Source organism: Haematobia irritans, chromosome 5 (assembly GCF_050003625.1).
Source record: "Haematobia irritans isolate KBUSLIRL chromosome 5, ASM5000362v1, whole genome shotgun sequence".
Taxonomy (NCBI): domain Eukaryota; kingdom Metazoa; phylum Arthropoda; class Insecta; order Diptera; family Muscidae; genus Haematobia; species Haematobia irritans.
Window position 1 is genome coordinate 103,225,437 of NC_134401.1, and position 17,618 is coordinate 103,243,054.

A 17,618-nucleotide genomic window follows, 5' to 3' on the forward strand; every position below is an offset into this window, starting at 1 on the left:
TTATGAAACAATTTAGTTCTTTTTATGAAAATGTTTCGTATTTTTTATGAAAAATTTTCGTACTTTTTATGAAAAACTTTCGTACTTTTTTTTCAAAAATGTTCGAACTTTTAGAAAAAAAAATTATAGTCGAAAGTGCATTTGGTTGTAGTTACAAGTGAGAAAAATGACATCACTACTTTACATCTAAAGTACACTAAAGGACATTATAAAAGACAATTTAATGCCGCGAACGGAAATTTTACAACTTCAATGAAACTTCTTCGTTATTTCAAAAAAATGTTTCGTACTTTTTATGAAGAAATTTTAACGCAGAATGTTTCGTAAAATACTCGTAAAAACTTTTTCACAAAATTCATGAAATTTGAAGAAAGTTTCGTTAAAAGTACGAACTTTTTACGAAGAAAAGTTAATGTAGAATATTTCGTAGAAGTTTCGTATATTCGTCAAATGTTCTTCGTAAAATTTATGAAAATGAATGAAAATTTCGTTATTTTAATGAAGAATTCACGAAGAATAGTTAATGAAGAATTCTTCGTAAAATTAACGAAGAGAATTCTTTCGGTGCTTTGGCTATGTTTCAATTAAAAAAGTCTTTAAAATAAAGTGCTGAAAAATATGTCCTATTTTTGAACGATTTTTTGCTTTGTAGTCAAGATGCAAAAAGACAACAAATTTAAAGACAATTTAATTAATTTTAAAAAATTTTTCTGAATTTTTAAAGTCAAGTTGACCTTACCCCAAAAAAAAATTTTCTTTCATGTTATGATACCCATTTTTAAGTCAAATCACTTAATTATAAAGACAATACATACGACTTCATTGAAAACTTTATTCACTTTTGGACAAGGAAAAAAACTTTATATTAGAGAAATGCGTCTTTTATGCTAAGCAAAATTTGCATTCGTATTTTAAGGACATGAAATCTTTGGCCTCACGACAATATTTTTTTTTAGTGTATATGCCCTACGGGAAATGGATCAACCACAGAACCGGTACAGGACTAGTCCCTGGTGTTAATGGAAGGGACCGGTCACTTTAACATGTGTTTGTCATTGACGGGGTAAATTTACATTTTGGGACGCGTCTTGGACTCATCGCGAAGTACACGTCCTGGGACAATTTGGCAGGAGCACCCCATAGACAGGTCCTCAGGAACCAGTCTCGGACAAACTCTTAGAAATCTGTTTAAATTTGGGCATCCCAATCGAACCCGAAATGAAAAAAAAACTTTTGAAATATGTCGAACAATAGGTTATTCTGATAATTTTATTTCACTAAATGTGAAAATGCTTGATATTAAAATCTTAATGGATCTATATTATACCCTGCACCACTTTGTAGATCTAAATTTTCGATACCATATCACATCCGTCAAATGTGTTGGGTGCTATATATAAAGGTTTGTCCCAAATACATACATTTAAATATCACTCGATTTGGACAGAATTTGATAGACTTTTACAAAATCTATAGACTCAAAATTTAAGTTGGCTTATGCACTAGGGTGGAACACAATGTTAGAAAAAAAAATATGGGAAACATTTAAATCTAAAGCAATTTTAAGGAAACTTCGCAAAAGTTTATTTATCATTTATCGCTCGATATATATGTATTAGAAGTTTAGGAAAATTAGAGTCCTTTTTACAAGTTTTCGATTAAGCAGAGGCGATTTTAAAAAGGAAAATGTTGGTATTTTGACCATTTTTGTCGAAATCAGAAAAACATATATATGGGAGCTATATCTAAATCTTAACCGATTTCAACCAAATTGGGCACGCATAGCTACAATGCTTATTCTTCTTCCTGTGCAAAATTTCAACTAAATCGGAGTAAAAAATTGGCCTCTGTGGTCATATGAGTGTAAATCGGGCGAAAGCTATATATGGGAGCTATATCTAAATCTGAACCGATTTCAACCAAATTTGGCAAGCATAGCTACAATGTTAAATCTACTCCCTGTGCAAAATTTCAACCAAATTGGGCCAAAACTCTGGCTTTTAGGACCATATTAGTCCAGATCGGGCGAAAGATATATATGGGAGCTATATCTAACTCTACACCGATTTCAATCAAATTTTGCACACTTGACTATACTACTAATTGTACTCCTAGTGCAAAATTTGAACCAAATTCGGCCAAAAGTCTGGCTTCTGGGGCCATATAAGTCCATATCGTGCGAAAGATATATATGGGAGCTATATCTAAATCTGAACCGATTTAAATCAAATTTTGCGCACTTGACTACACGACTAAGTGTTATGTTTGTACAAAATTTCATGCAAATCGGTATAAAATTCTGGCTGCTGGGTCCATATTAGTGCATATCGGGCGAAAGATATATATGGGAGCTATATCTAAATCTGAACCGATTTCTTCCAAAATCAATAGGGTTCTATTCTGACCCAAATTAGGAACATGTGTCAAATTTGAAGGCGATTGGACTTAAATTGCGACCTACACGGATGAAAAAGACTGTTTTTCATATGTTTGGCTATAAACATTTGGAACACAAATTTTTAAACACAATATTTTTGAGTGCAAGCATATAATGTTCATAAACTAGCATAACATGTTTGGGACATATATGTTAATATGTTAGAACATATTATGTTTGGGACATAAAATGTTTTTAAATATAATATGCTTGGATGCAAACATATATTAATTTAGAAATTGCCTATAAACATATATGTGTTTAGTAGCTTGGAGCGCTATTTAACAGGGAGCGATATTGAATTAAGTTGGTGGTTGTTGCTTGTTATTACAAAATTAACATTTTATTTTTCCTTGGGCAATTGATCAGCTACTTCTTTAATCCTTACAAACTGTGTGGTCCGCTGTTCGAATCCCCGTCCGGCAAAAGGTAAAATTAAAATAAAAAAAATTATACAATTGAATAATTTCTTCTACAATGTTTGTATTACAGAAAAAGGTGCTAAGAACTAAAAAATCTCGTGGAAGTGAGAAAGATGTGGGGGAATATACAATTGGGCAGAAATCAAATTTTGAGCATTCAGGTCGAAAACCTATGTTGTTAGCACCTATATTACCTGTGTATTTTCATAATTCATTATGATTGTAAATATATAAATAAATAAATAAAATTTTGAGCACAATATTATTTGGGAGAATTTTTTTTAAGCATATAATATTTTTGGGTGCAAAATGCATCCAAACATATTATATGTTCACATAATAACATATTGTTTTTTGGAAGACAACATTATTGAATTTGGATTCAAAAATACAAAATGTTTGGAAATTGACTACCCAAATATATATTGTTTAGACCAATATGCTTTCAAACATATTATATATTGGAAGAGATAAAACATATAAATGTTTGGGCAATACCCAAAAATGTATATGCTTGAAGCAAAATATGTTTGGGAGTATATGTTACAGAAGCGATTTTTTGTGAGCGTGTAGACTTTGATCACAAAAATGTGTTCACAGACAGACGGACGGACGGACAGATAGACAGACGGACATGGTTATATCGACTCAGGGACCCACCCTGAGCATTATTGCCAAAGACACCATGTGTCTATCTCGTCTCCTTCTGGGTGTTACAAACATATGCACTAACTTATAATACCCTGTTCCACAGTGTGGCGCAGGGTATAAATAGCGCCATCTACATAGCGCCATCAAATAAGGGGATGGGTTTATAAGGGGGCTATTCGAAACATGGACCGGTATAGTTCATCATCGATCTTAATCAGGCAGCCTTAAGGCTATCATGCTAAAATTATGTTTGCTGTCGGCAAACAAACAATGAGTTTGTGCATAATTTTAGCATGATAGCCTCAAGGCCGTAGCGTTAATACAACAGACAGACAGACTAAGGGACAGACAAACCCAGTTTGGTCGTCTTAAAATTATAGCTGGAAATCGATATTTCGATGTATTATAAATGGAGTGGAAACTTATTGTACCTCCACCAGTATTCCAAGGGGTTGGATTTAATGAGGAGTATACGACCACATTAATGGCGTCCGTTAAAACATGGAAGTGATATCTAAATCTAGTCCGATTCCAAAATATCGTAAAACTCGTTAAGAATTGAGGCTTCTATATGAGAACAACAAATAGATGAACAGACGGACAGGCAACAGATACCAGATTGACTCTTGAGGTAATATATGTTATTTTTAGGCATATCACAGTTAATACATGTATTCCATTTACATAAGTTTTCTCATATTACGATGCGTCAGCATGCATGTTTCTGGGCAGATTTCAATATTTTATTGTGGCCATGTTAAATGCTTTAGCTATGCCGAAAGGGAAACTAAGCGATGTTTTGCTTGAATGTTTTTGCGAGATATGTACATTTTTGATGTGCGATTATTAACAAACCATTTACGACTGTTTTGGGTATTTAGTACACAGGGACAGTATCGTGTCGAAAAATTGTTAACGCTGGGAGGAGGAACACCAATTGCCTCAATTTCTTTTAAAGTATACAGAAAAAAATTAAATTTTACAATTTACGTGACATTTGTAGAAAACATAGAGGTGTTAGGAAAATATAAAATTGTTGTCGAAAATGGAAGGGATGGAAGGGATGGAAGGGTATCGGATTTCCACATCGTCTTCAGTTCCCTTTGTTGCACCCAGAGAAGAAATATGGTCACCTCAAATGTGTTTCAAGAGCAAAATGTTCTTTTTGTATGGTGACCATGTAACATGTTCGCTGCGACCATGTTATTTTCTCGGAAATTGTGTATATGTTTTCCGAAAGCATGTCATGTTTGGCGACAAACATGTTACATGGTCACCATCCAAAAATAACATTTTGCTGAAACATGTTTGAGGTGATCATATTCCTTCTCTGGGTGTGGATGATCACTATATTCCAATTAATAGACTATAACGGTAAAGCCTTCCCCTATTTGTTAAAAACGCACTTAAAAAAGTGACATTTTTTCAATTTTGAACTCCAATTTTTATACTCTGCACCACACTGTGGAACAGGGTATTATAAGTTAGTGCATATGTTTGCAACACCCAGAAGGAGACGAGATAGACACATTGTGTCTTTGGCAAAAATGCTCAGGGTGGGCTCTTGAGTCGATATAGCCATGTCCGTCTGACCGTCTGTCCGTGAACACATTTTTGCAATCAAAGCCTAGGTCGCAGTTTTAGTCCAATCGACTTCAAATTTGGCACAAGTATGTGTTTTGGCTCAGAATAGAACCCTATTGATTTTGGAAGAAATCGGTTCAGATTTAGATATAGCTCCCATATATATATTTCGCCCGATATGGACTTATATGGCCCCAGAAGCCAGAGTTTTACCCTAATTTGTTTAAAATTTTGCACAAGAAGAACAATTAGTACTACAGTTAAGTGTGCCAAATTTTATTGAAATCGGTTCAGATTTAGAGATAGCTCCCATATATATCTTTCGCCCGATATGGATTAATACGGTCCCATACGCCAGAGTTTTACCCCAATTTGGTTGAAATTTTGCACTAGGAGTACAATTAGTATAGTAGTGAAGTGTGCCAAATTTTATTGAAATCGGTTCAGAGTTAGATATAGCTCCCATATATATCGTTCACCCGATTTACATTCGTATGACCACAGTGGTCAATCTTTTACTCCGATTTGATTGAAATTTTGCACAGGGAATAGAATTAGCATTGTAGCTATGCGTGCCAAATTTGGTTGAAATCGGTTCAGATTTAGATATATCACCCATATATAGCTTTCGCCCGATTTACACTCATATGACCACAGAGGCCAATTTTTAACACCGATTTAGTTGAAATTTTGCACAGGGAGTAGAATTAGCATTGTAGCTATGCGTGCCCAATTTGGTTGAAATCGGTTCAGATTTAGATATAGCTCCCATATATAGCTTTCGCCCGATTTACACTCATATGACCGCAGAGGCATATTTTTTCCTCCGATTTAGTTGAAATTTTGCACAGGGAGTAGAATTAGCATTGTAACTATGCGTGCCAAATTTGGTTGAATTTGGTTCAGATTTAGATATATCTCCCATATATAGCTTTCGCCCGATTTACACTCATATGACCACAGAGGCCAATTTTTAGCACCGATTTAGTTGAAATTTTAGCAATTTAGAATTAGCATAGTAACTATGCGTGCCAAATTTGGTTGAAATCGGTTCAGATTTAGATATAGCTCCCATATATATGTTTTTCTGATTTCGACAAAAATGGTCAAAATACCAACATTTTGCTTGTTAAATCGCCACTGCTTAGTCGAAAAGTTATAAAAATGACTCAAATTTTCCTAAACTTCTAATACATATATATCGAGCGATAAATCACAAATAAACTTTTGCGAAGTTTCCTTAAAATTGCTTCAGATTTAAATGTTTCCCATATTTTTTTACTAACATTGTGTTCCACTCTAGTGCATTAGCCGACTTAAATTTTGAGTCTATAGATTTTGTAGAAGTCTATCAAATTCTGTCCAGATCGAGTGATATTTAAATGTATGTATTTGGGACAAACCTTTATATATAGCCCCCAACACATTTGACGGATGTGATATGGTATCGAAAATTTAGATCTACACAGTGGTACAGGGTATAATATAGTCGGCCCCGCCCGACTTTAGACTTTCCTTACTTGTTTTATTCAAACTTCAAATTTTGTTTAACAAATGAAAAAAAAATATGTTTAATAAATTTTCTTGAATTTGTCGAAAAATATTTACTTATTTTTGTGAAATCCGCGTAACATCTTGGTTTGCAAAACAGTTTAGTTAAAATTTTCTCAAATTAATTAAAATTTTTCTTACTGGTTGGTTCACTGTTGTTTGCGAGGAGTTTTTCAATTTTTATTGCGATATATTTTTCAAAAAAATATTTTTCGATTTAAACAAAATAGTTTTTCTTTTATGTTTTTGACGAGGTACAAATAACAAACTCATCATCGCATCATCACAATAATTTGATCATATACTGTTCCTTTCTAAGACGCAAAGAGTTGGCATTAGCTTTTTGACTAGTAAAAATCTATTAAAATAGGAACACTTGAAAGTAGGCTAACAATGATTGAGGAAAATAAAAGCAAAACGAAAATAAAAAAAAAAAACAAAAAAACAAATTATAACAAACACTTGGCTAAAGTTAAATCATCCCTACGAAATAATTGGTATTTGGTACATATGAGAAGATTTTGTAACAAAATTTTAGGCAATTTTTCTTTTTTAAATTAGGGATGGATTTTCAATACATATTCTACAAAAAAATGCCCACAGTTAAAACGATGCTTTATTTGGCTTAGTTATAGTGATAAAATATTATTTGGCTTTGGTTTAACTTTTAAGTACAAACATGATTTTAAGATAGATAATACAACCGACTTAAGATTTTGGCCGAATTCTAAGAAATAAAGTTTGTTGCATTTAAAATGCAGTTTAAAAACAAGTAAGGAAAGTCTAAAGTCGGGCGGGGCCGACTATATTATACCCTGCACCACTTTGTACATCTAAATTTTCGATACCATATCACATCCGTCAAATGTGTTGGGGGCTATATATAAAGGTTTGTCCCAAATACATACATTTAAATAGCACTCGATCTGGACAGAATTTGATAGACTTCTACAAAATCTATAGACTCAAAATTTAAGTCGGCTAATGTACTAGAGTGGAACACAATGTTAGTAAAAAAATATGGGAAACATTTAAATCTGAAGCAATTTTAAGGAAACTTCGCAAACGTTTTTTTATGATTTATCGGTCGATGTATATGTATTAGAAGTTTAGGAAAACTAGAGTCATTTTGACAACTTTTCGACTAAGCAGTGGCGATTTTAGAAGGAAAATGTTGGTATTTTGACCCTTTTTGTCGAAATCAGAAAAACATATATATGGGAGCTATATCTAAATCTGACCCGATTTCAACCAAATTGGGCACGCATAGCTACAATGCTAATTCTACTCCCTGTGCAAAATTTCAACTAAATCGGAGTAAAAAATTGGCCTCTGTGGTCATATGAGTGTAAATCGGACGAAAGCTATATATGGGAGCTATATATAAATCTGAACCGATTTCAATCAAATTTGGCACGCATAGCTACAATGCTAAATCTACTCCCTGTGCAAAATTTCAACCAAATTGGGCCAAAACTCTGGCTATTAAAACCATATTAGTCCATATTGGGCGAAAGATATATATGGGAGCTATATCAAAATCTGAACCGATTTCAATCAAATTTTTCACACTTAACTGCACTACTAATTGTACTACTAGTGCAAAATTTCAAACAAATTGGGCCAAAACTCTGGCTTCTGGGACCATATTAGTCCATATCGGGCGAAAGATATATATGGGAGCTGTATCTAAATTTGAACCGATTTCAATCAAAACTATTACAACCAAATTTGGCACGCATAGCTATAATGCTAAATCTACTCCCTGTGCAAAATTTTAACCATATTGGGCCAAAAATCTGGCATTGAGGACCATATTAGTCCATATCGGGCGAAAGATATATATGGGAGCTATATCTAAATCTGAACCGATTTCAATCAAATTTTGCACACTTGACTATGCTACTAATTGTACTCCTAGTGCAAAATTTCAACTAAATCGGAGTAAAAACTTGGCCTCTGTGGTCATATGAGTGTAAATCGGACGAAAGCTATATATGGGAGCTATATATAAATCTGAACCGATTTCAATCAAATTTGGCATGAGTAGCTACAATGCTAAATCTACTCCCTGTGCAAAATTTCAACCAAATTGGGCCAAAACTCTGGCTATTAAAACCATATTAGTCCATATCGGACGAAACATATATATGGGAGCTATATCTAAATCTGAACCGATTTCAATCAAATTTTGCACACTTGACTATACGACAAATCGGTATAAAACTCTGGCTGCTGGGTCCATATTAGTGCATATCGGGCGAAAGATATGTATGGGAGCTATATCTAAATCTGAACCGATTTCTTCTGACCCAAATTGGGAACATGTGCCAGATTTGAAGCGATTGGACTTAAATTGCGACCTAGACTTTGATCACAAAAATGTGTTCACAGACAGACGGACGGACGGACGGACAGACGGACATGGTTATATCGACTGAGGGACCCACCTTGAGCATTATTGTCAAAGACACCATGAGTCTATCTCGTCTCCTTCTGGGTGTTACAAACATATGCACTAACTTATAATACCCTGTTCCACAGTGTGGCGCAGGGTATAAAAACATAATTTAATGTTTACTTAAAATTTTAATTTGTATTTAATGCTGTGAAAAATTTTTTAGTACCATTTCAGTAATCTAATATTTCCTATTAGGTTAATATTTTTCCCTTTTGTTCATCCACATTTTTGATTATTATATTTTCCATGAATTTGTATCAAATCGATTATGCCCTGACCATACGGTGGTGTAGGGTACATCAAATAAAGTAAAAGTACATGAAATAAATATATCTATACATGTTTTTAGATAAATAAGATGCGCTAAATTTTGAAATATATATGACCCATTGGCGGTGGCAGTAGTTATTTAGTATTCACACAAAACACAACATTCAATTTTTTGTGAACAGAACAAAGCATTTCAAAACATCTAGGAGAATACATTTTTCTTTTGTCAAAAAAAAAAAAAAACAAAAATCAAAAAAAAAATACTTTATATTAATAATCTGAAATTTCCAAAAAGGTTACCCCGGATGGTCTGGCGGACAAAGGTGGCATTCGTCTCGGTGATATTATACTGGAAATAAACGAAGAAGACGCCACGGAATTGACACTTTCGCAAGCGCATGAGAAAATAAACGCCAGTGGCAAAAAAGTACATTTCCTGGTGAAAACGTAAGTAATAAAAAGAAAAATATATTATCTAGTTGATAGAAAATTATCTTGCGCAAATTTAAACCAAGAGAATTAAGCGCATTTTAAAAGTAAACCAATGGATAAAATTATTATGTATGAATTTTCTATGTATTTTAAATATCCTAAATAATCTTTAGTTATATAGTCCGTTTTATTTAGAACAATGGATATTACATAACGGATTTAAAAGGGATACAGGGACCATTTTTTGTGATAGCATTTCCTATAAAACAAAACTTATGCATTTTGTACGTATAATACCACGAAACAAACCTCCACAAAATGGAAATTGAATTTATTTGAAAGTCCTTATCCAAACTGAATTCTTCATTATATTAAATATATGTTCAACAATTCCCAGAAAAAAAATTTGAAAGTTGTTCTACAAACCTTTCTTTATAAGCGGATCCCGGGATCCCTCAACCAATTTTTTCACTTCCTTTGAAGTTCTTTTGGAAAAGTCTTAGAAAAACGCCTATTTGGCTGTTTAAAGCGATTATTTAAATTTTGGACAGTTAAATGTCGCAAAGAAATGAAAATCAATAAAAAACAAGTAACGAAAGTCTATATTATACCCTGCACCACTTTGTAGATCTAAATTTTCGATACCATATCACATCCGTCAAATGTGTTGGGTGCTACATACAAAGGTTTGTCCCAAATACATACATTAAAATATCACTCGATCTCGATTTGATACACTTCTACAAAATCTATAGACTCAAAATTTAAGTCGGCTAATGCACTTGGGTGGAACACAATTTTATTATACCCTGTTCCACAGTGTGGCGCAGGGTATAAATATGGGAAACATTTAAATCTAAAGCAATTTTAAGGAAACTTCGCAAAAGTTTATTTATGATTTATCGCTCGATATATATGTATTAGAAGTTTAGGAAAATTAGAGTCATTTTTACAACTTTTCGACTAAGCAGTGGCGATTTAACAATGAAACTGTTGGTATTTTGACCATTTTTGTCGAAATCAGAAAAACATATATATGGGAGCTATATCTAAATCTGAACCGATTTCAATCAAATTTGGCACACATGACTATATTACTCCTAGTGCAAAATTTCAACCAAATTGGGCCAAAACTCTGGCTTCTGGGGCCATATAAGTCCATATCGGGCGAAAAATATACATGGAAGCTATATCTAATTCTGAACCGATTTCAATCAAATTTTCCACACATGACTATACTACCAATTGTACTCCTTGTGCAAAATTTCAAGCTAATCGGGATAAAACTCTGGCTTCTGGGTCCATATAAGTGCATATCGGGCGATAGATATATATGGAAGCTATATCTAAATCTGAATCGATTTCAACCAAGTTTGTCACGCATAGCAGCAATTCTAAATATACTCCCTGTGCAAAATTTCAACCAAATTGGGCCAAAACTCTGGCTTTTAGGACCATATTAGTCCATATCGGGCGAAAGATATATATGGGAGCTATATTTAAATCTGAACCGATTTCAATAAAATTTTGCACACTTGACTATACTACTAATTGTACTCCTAGTGCAAAGTTTTAACCAAATTCGGCCAAAAATCTGGCTTCTGGGGCCATATAAGTCCATATCGTGCGAAAGATATATATGGGAGCTATATCTAAATCTGAAACGATTTCAATCAAATTCTGCACACTTGACTATACGACTAAGTGTTATGTTTGTACAAAATTTCAAGCAAATCGGTATAAAACTCTGGCTGCTGGGTCCATATTAGTGCATATCGGGCGAAAGATATATATGGGAGCTATATCTAAATCTGAACCGATTTCTTCCAAAATCAATAGGGTTCTATTCTGACCCAAATTAGGAACATGTGCCAAATTTGAAGGCGATTGGACTTAAATTGCGACCTAGACTTTGATCACAAAAATGTGTTCAGAGACAGACGGACAGACGGACATGGTTATATCGACTCAGGGACCCACCCTGAGCATTATTGCCAAAGACACCATGTGTCTATCTCGTCTCCTTCTGGGTGTTGCAAACATATGCACTAACTTATAATACCCTGTTCCACAGTGTGGCGCAGGGTATAACAAGTATATAAAGCAGTAAGTTCGGCCGGGCCGAATCTTAAACCATGAATCAATTATAATAGTTTTCTTTGGAAACTCTTCGTCGTAACTGGTAGATAATATATAGAATTTCGGGGGGTTTGGTAACAAATATTTTCCCAAGCAAATCAGTTCAACCAGTACGCTTTCCGAAGATAAATTTAAAGATTCTACCTGTGAAGACTAGATCATATTCTGGATTTATAAGAACCAATTTTTTAGAGAAATCATAAACATATCTTATGAATGTTGAAATAAAGCCTTGATTTGAAATCTTAAATCTGTAGATGTTTACAGCCATTATTTAAATGATTACGAGGAATAACATCTGGAAATTTAACTTTCAGTTTCAAGCAATTATCATTATCAGTGCGGCTGCTGTATACTGAAAGAAAAGTTTAATTTTCTGAGGATCGATATTTTAGGCAAGTAAAGTTTTCTTTTGACACAAATTTTAGAGACAATCGTTGAATCACTTATCAAAAATTCGGATTAATTTCCTCTAAACGAAAATACTTTACATGAAAGGGGAATTTCGTTTGTCTAAAATTTCATTCCAGAGGGAAATATTTTTTCTTTGGGTGTACCCTCAAATGGTTGAAACGGTCTATATCGATGCCTTACCAAATGGAGCGGTAAAAATAAATGCGTTACAAATCGGATAAAAAACTACGGTTTCTAGAAGCCCAAGAAGTAAAATCGGGATATCAGTCTATATGGGGGCTGTACCAAAACATTAACCGATACGAACCATTTTCGACACACCTCTTTATGATCCTAAGATACCTCTAGATTTCTAATTTCAGGAAAATTGGATAAAAACTACGGCTCCTAGAAGCCCAAGAAGTTAAATCGGGAGATCAGTCTATATGGAGGCTATACCAAAACATGGACCGATACGGTCCATTTTCGACACACCTCTTTATGGTCCTAAGATACCTCCATATTTCGAATTTCAAGCAAATTGGATAAAAACTACGGCTCCTAGAAGCCCAAGAAGTTAAATCGGGAGATCAGTCTATATGGGTGCTACACCAAAACAAGGACCGATACACCCCATTTACGACCCACCTATTTTTGATCTTAAAATACCTCTAGGTTTTCAATTTCAAACAAATCGGATAGAAAATATAGATTCTAGACGCCCACGAAGTAAAATCGGGAGATTGGTCTATGAACCGAAACGGACCATTTTCGACATATCTCTTTATGGTCCAAAAATGCCTCTAGATTTCCATTCAGGCAAGTCGGATAGTAAATACAGTTTATAGAAGCCCAAGAAATAAAATCGGGAGATCGGTCTATATGGGGACTATACCAATACTTGGACCGATACACCCCATTTTCTACACACCAATTTATGGTCTTAAAATACCTCTAAGTTTTCAATTTCGGGCAAATCGGATAGAAAATACAGTTTCTAGACGCCCTAGAAGCAAAATCGGGAGACCGGTTGTAACCACCCGACTGGCGTTCCGACTCTCGAAACCTACTTGCTACCTTTAATACCGGCCGTGATCAGGGTGAAGGGGTGGAGTCCGTGATTCCGAGAGAAGGATTAGGGCGCATTACCTGAAACAAAATTAGGTAGCAATAACCCTAAATACTGATTTTAGAAAACAATGAATGAAACAAAAATATAATAGGAAAGGAACTGAGGAGATAAAAAAATAAAATAAAATAAAATAATTTGTTTTAGAAAAACTACTTGGAAGAATTTGCATTTCGACGAGGTAAGTTGTTATTTCCCCTGTCGTTCTTTACCCACCCAGCCTAAGTTATATGAGAACATTTTAATAACCCCTTTGGTTTTTTTTGCGCTAACTTCAATCTAAGTTTTCATGGAATTGTAAATAAATAAATTAGAACATCTTTATATTCGAAGTATCAGTTACATTTTATTACAATAATGATAGTTATCGATGCAAAAAAAAAATAATTCTAAGTGAATTGAAGTTGTTACGAAATAATGTGAAAATGATAAAAAAAATTGCGAGTAATTATTTAACAAAAAAAAAAGACTAAAGTGGTAAAAGGGTTTTAAAATTTCTTAAGAGTGAATGATTTAAAAAAAAATATAGTTTGTAACTCACCAACCAAAAGGAATTTCCGAGTCGACATCAGGCCTGCTGCCACCACTAAATCCTGGGTGAAAATTTTGTTATTAAATAATTCACTCTTATATATATATATTGAATATCTTTGAAATATTTGAAAATATTATGGATTGTATATAAAATTAAGTTTTAAATTCTCTCAGCAAGGAAAAAATCTTGAAAATTGAGTCTTCATCAATTTTAGAGCGGGAATACCATGGGCATATCGGTTGAATGTAACTTTACTTCGATTTTGTTTAATATTGTTGTCGGATTTGATATGATTGAATTTAAACTTGATGACAATTAATAAAATTTCTTGATAGAGGTTCTTTTCATATCCATTGAAACCATTCATGAATAATTTTCTTCTAATTTTCCAATAATTATTGAAATATATATAAAAATATTTCTTTGGGAGGAAGAAGAGATCTATCCCTTTTTCCTGAAATTTAAAATCTCTTATGTAAATGATGATGAAAATTCTGACTTAATACATTACCTCCCAAAAGCGCCATATTCTAATTGAAAAATCACAAAACCGTGAAACTTATCACTTATTATTGGCGTAGACAATGATTTATATATTGAAAGGTTTCCTCGTTCGTTTCTTTTGTTTATAACACAAAATGTATTTTCTTGCCTTTACACAATTTGTTTTTCAATCTAATTCTTCTTGTATAATATTTTTGATAGTTAACTCAAACCTACTACTAATTAATTTTATTTTTCATATAATATTTTTGACAATTCATTCAAAACTACTAATTTAGATTTTCTTTTTGTATAAAATGAAATGACTGTGTGAGTGAAGCTCACAATTACCCCCTCCCAAAAATCTGGCTTTGGGGTTATAATCCCAAAGACTGATCCCAGTAAATATATATAAGAATTACGAATTATTCCCAAATATCCTTAGCATGGTATATGCCTTTACTCTCTCCCTCAAGATCTTGTAGTTCATAGTTTACTTGTCCAATCTTTCGTAGTACCTTGGCTTTTACACCAACTGGAGCAAGTTTAGAATTAAAATATGAAATCTTGGAGCTCTGAGCAAAGTTTCTCCTTATTACCTCTTGCCCAATCTTAAAATCTTTTAATCTGGATTTCATATTATAAGTTCGAGAGTATTTCTCATATGCCTTTCGAACTGATTTCCTTATTTCGTCTCTCATAAGGGTAAATCTATCCTGCCTCTCAAGCTGACTGTCAAAGTCCTGTAGTGCTCCTAATTTCTTTACAAGTGCATAATCTTTGCCGTGTGATATCATTGACTGCCCAAAAACTATCTGGTATGGTGTCTTCCCAGTTGTTTGGTGCACACTATTACGCAGTGCGCAATTAATACTTCCCAGATACAAATCCCAATCCCTTTGATCGTTCCGAACGTAAGAACGCAATGCCTCATTTATAGAACGATTGACTCGTTCGCTAGCATTTGATTGTGGACTATACACAGCGGTAAGTATGTGTTTCACTCCATTATCTTTCAAAAATCTTTCGAAATCCTTGCTGCGGAATTGTGACCCATTATCCGTCACGATTGACTCTGGCACTCCGACACAATTAAATATCTCCTCCCGAAAATAATTAATAATTTCCTTGGATACAAATTTACGTACTGGCTTTAAAAAGGTAAATTTAGAAAAATGGTCCAATACAATTAAAATTCCAATGTTCCTATTTTTTGTTCTAGGCAGAGGCCCAATTAAGTCGATGTAGAACCTCTGGAATGGCCTTTCGGTCTCCACCATCTGTCCCAATGGTGGTCGCAACGTTGTCGTTGGTGTTTTTGAAGTCCTACATAAATCGCACTCTCCAATGTAATCTCGCACATCGGTAACCAACCTTGGCCAATAAAAATACCTTCTTATCTTTTCCAGTGTTTTCGCCACACCAAAGTGAGCTGAATTTGGGATATCATGGGCGGAATAAATTACGTCTCTCCTCAACTCCGATGGTACATATAATTTCCATAACTCTGATTCATCCCCCTGACCAGTCGAGAAATTTGTTCTTTTATAAATATATCTATCAACAACCTTAAAGTCAGGAAAGCCCGAATTTAAATATTCTGTCCTTAATGATGAATACTCATCGTTATCAAATGCACATGAATCGAGGTCAATAGCCGGTAGATTTTCTAGAACTACAGCCTCTACAACATCCTCTCCTTCATGAACTCTAGACAACGTATCTGGCACAACATTTTCCCTTCCTCTTCGGTGCTCTATGGAAAAGTCGAAACCCTGGAGTTTTAATGACCACCTTGCTAACCGACCGGATAAGTCTCGTTGATTCATGAGCCACTTTAGGCTGGCGTGGTCTGTTACTACTTTGAATTCCTGTAACTCAATATACGGCCTGAACTTGCGTATCGCCATGATGACCGACAAACATTCAAGTTCTGTGATGGTATAATTTCGCTGTGCACGATTTAATTTATGGGACATAAACGCTATTGGCCTTTCATTTCCTTCTGCATCCTTCTGGGATAAGACAGCTCCAACGCCACAGATGCTTGCATCACACTGTAAAATGAAAGGCTTCGTATAATCCGGATGAATCAACACAGGTGCCGTCGTCAAACTATGTTTAAGGTCATCAAAGGCCTTTTGAGCGGCTTCGGTCCATACAAAAGTCTTCTTTTTAGTCAGTAATTCTGTTAGAGGAAAGGTCAACGAAGAAAAGTCTTTTATGAAACGCCTGTACCAACCAGTCATTCCTAGAAATCGGCGTAACTGTTTTATATTCTTGGGTACTGGTATCTCACGTATAGCCTTAACCTTCTCATCATCAACTTGAAGAGTTCCATTTCCAACCACATAACCAAGATATTTAACTTTGTTCAAACCAAAACTACTCTTTCCGACATTTATAGTCAACCCTGCTTTACGCAAATGTGATGCCACTTCAGTTAAATGCGATAAATGTTGATTAAAATCGTTGGAAACCACAAGTAGGTCATCTAAGTATACAAAGACGTGAGTTCTCAAGTTGTATGGAATGACCTGGTCCATAAGTCGGCATAACGTTTGTGGCGCATTGCATAATCCGAACGGCATGCGAGTGAATTGATACAATGGCCGATTTGGCACTGTAAACGCCGTTTTCGCTTTAGAGCTCTCCTCCAGTTTAATTTGCCAGAAGGCATCCTTCAAGTCAATCTTTGAAATACAGTAAACTGGAGGCAGTCTTGCTAATAGCCCATCAATATTAGGAATAGGATATGCATCTTTCACAGTCACAGAGTTCAGTTTCCGACTATCCACACACATCCGTACTTTACCAGGCTTTACTACAACTACAACTGGAGAGGACCACGGGGAGCTAGGAGCTTCTTCTATGACACCCAGAGCTATCATTCTATCTAGCTCAGCGCAAAGCAATTTCTCAACTCCAGGCGATATGGGGTAATAACGCTGTTTTATGGGCTTAGCGGCTCCGGTGTCGATAACATGTTCCATAAGTGTCGTGCAACCTAGACCCTCGATTTCGGAATTAGGAAAAATTGAAATCACTCTGTTCAGCTTCAATTGTTCATCCTCACTGAGTAATAGTTTATCTGGGTCGTCATTTGTAATACTAATCTCCCCAATAGTTGG

The 17,618-nt window shown here is 34.6% G+C and overlaps 1 protein-coding gene across 2 annotated transcripts in view; it reads left to right on the plus strand.

Annotated features, from left to right (window-relative positions):
- LOC142238502 (uncharacterized) overlaps nt 1-17,618 on the plus strand; it is a 63,712-nt gene that overhangs the window by 23,995 nt on the left and 22,099 nt on the right. For both annotated transcript variants that reach the window (XM_075310170.1, XM_075310171.1), the window contains exon 2: nt 9,672-9,823. In XM_075310170.1, the coding sequence (XP_075166285.1) occupies nt 9,672-9,823 (152 nt within the window). The remainder of the gene's footprint in view (nt 1-9,671; nt 9,824-17,618) is intronic.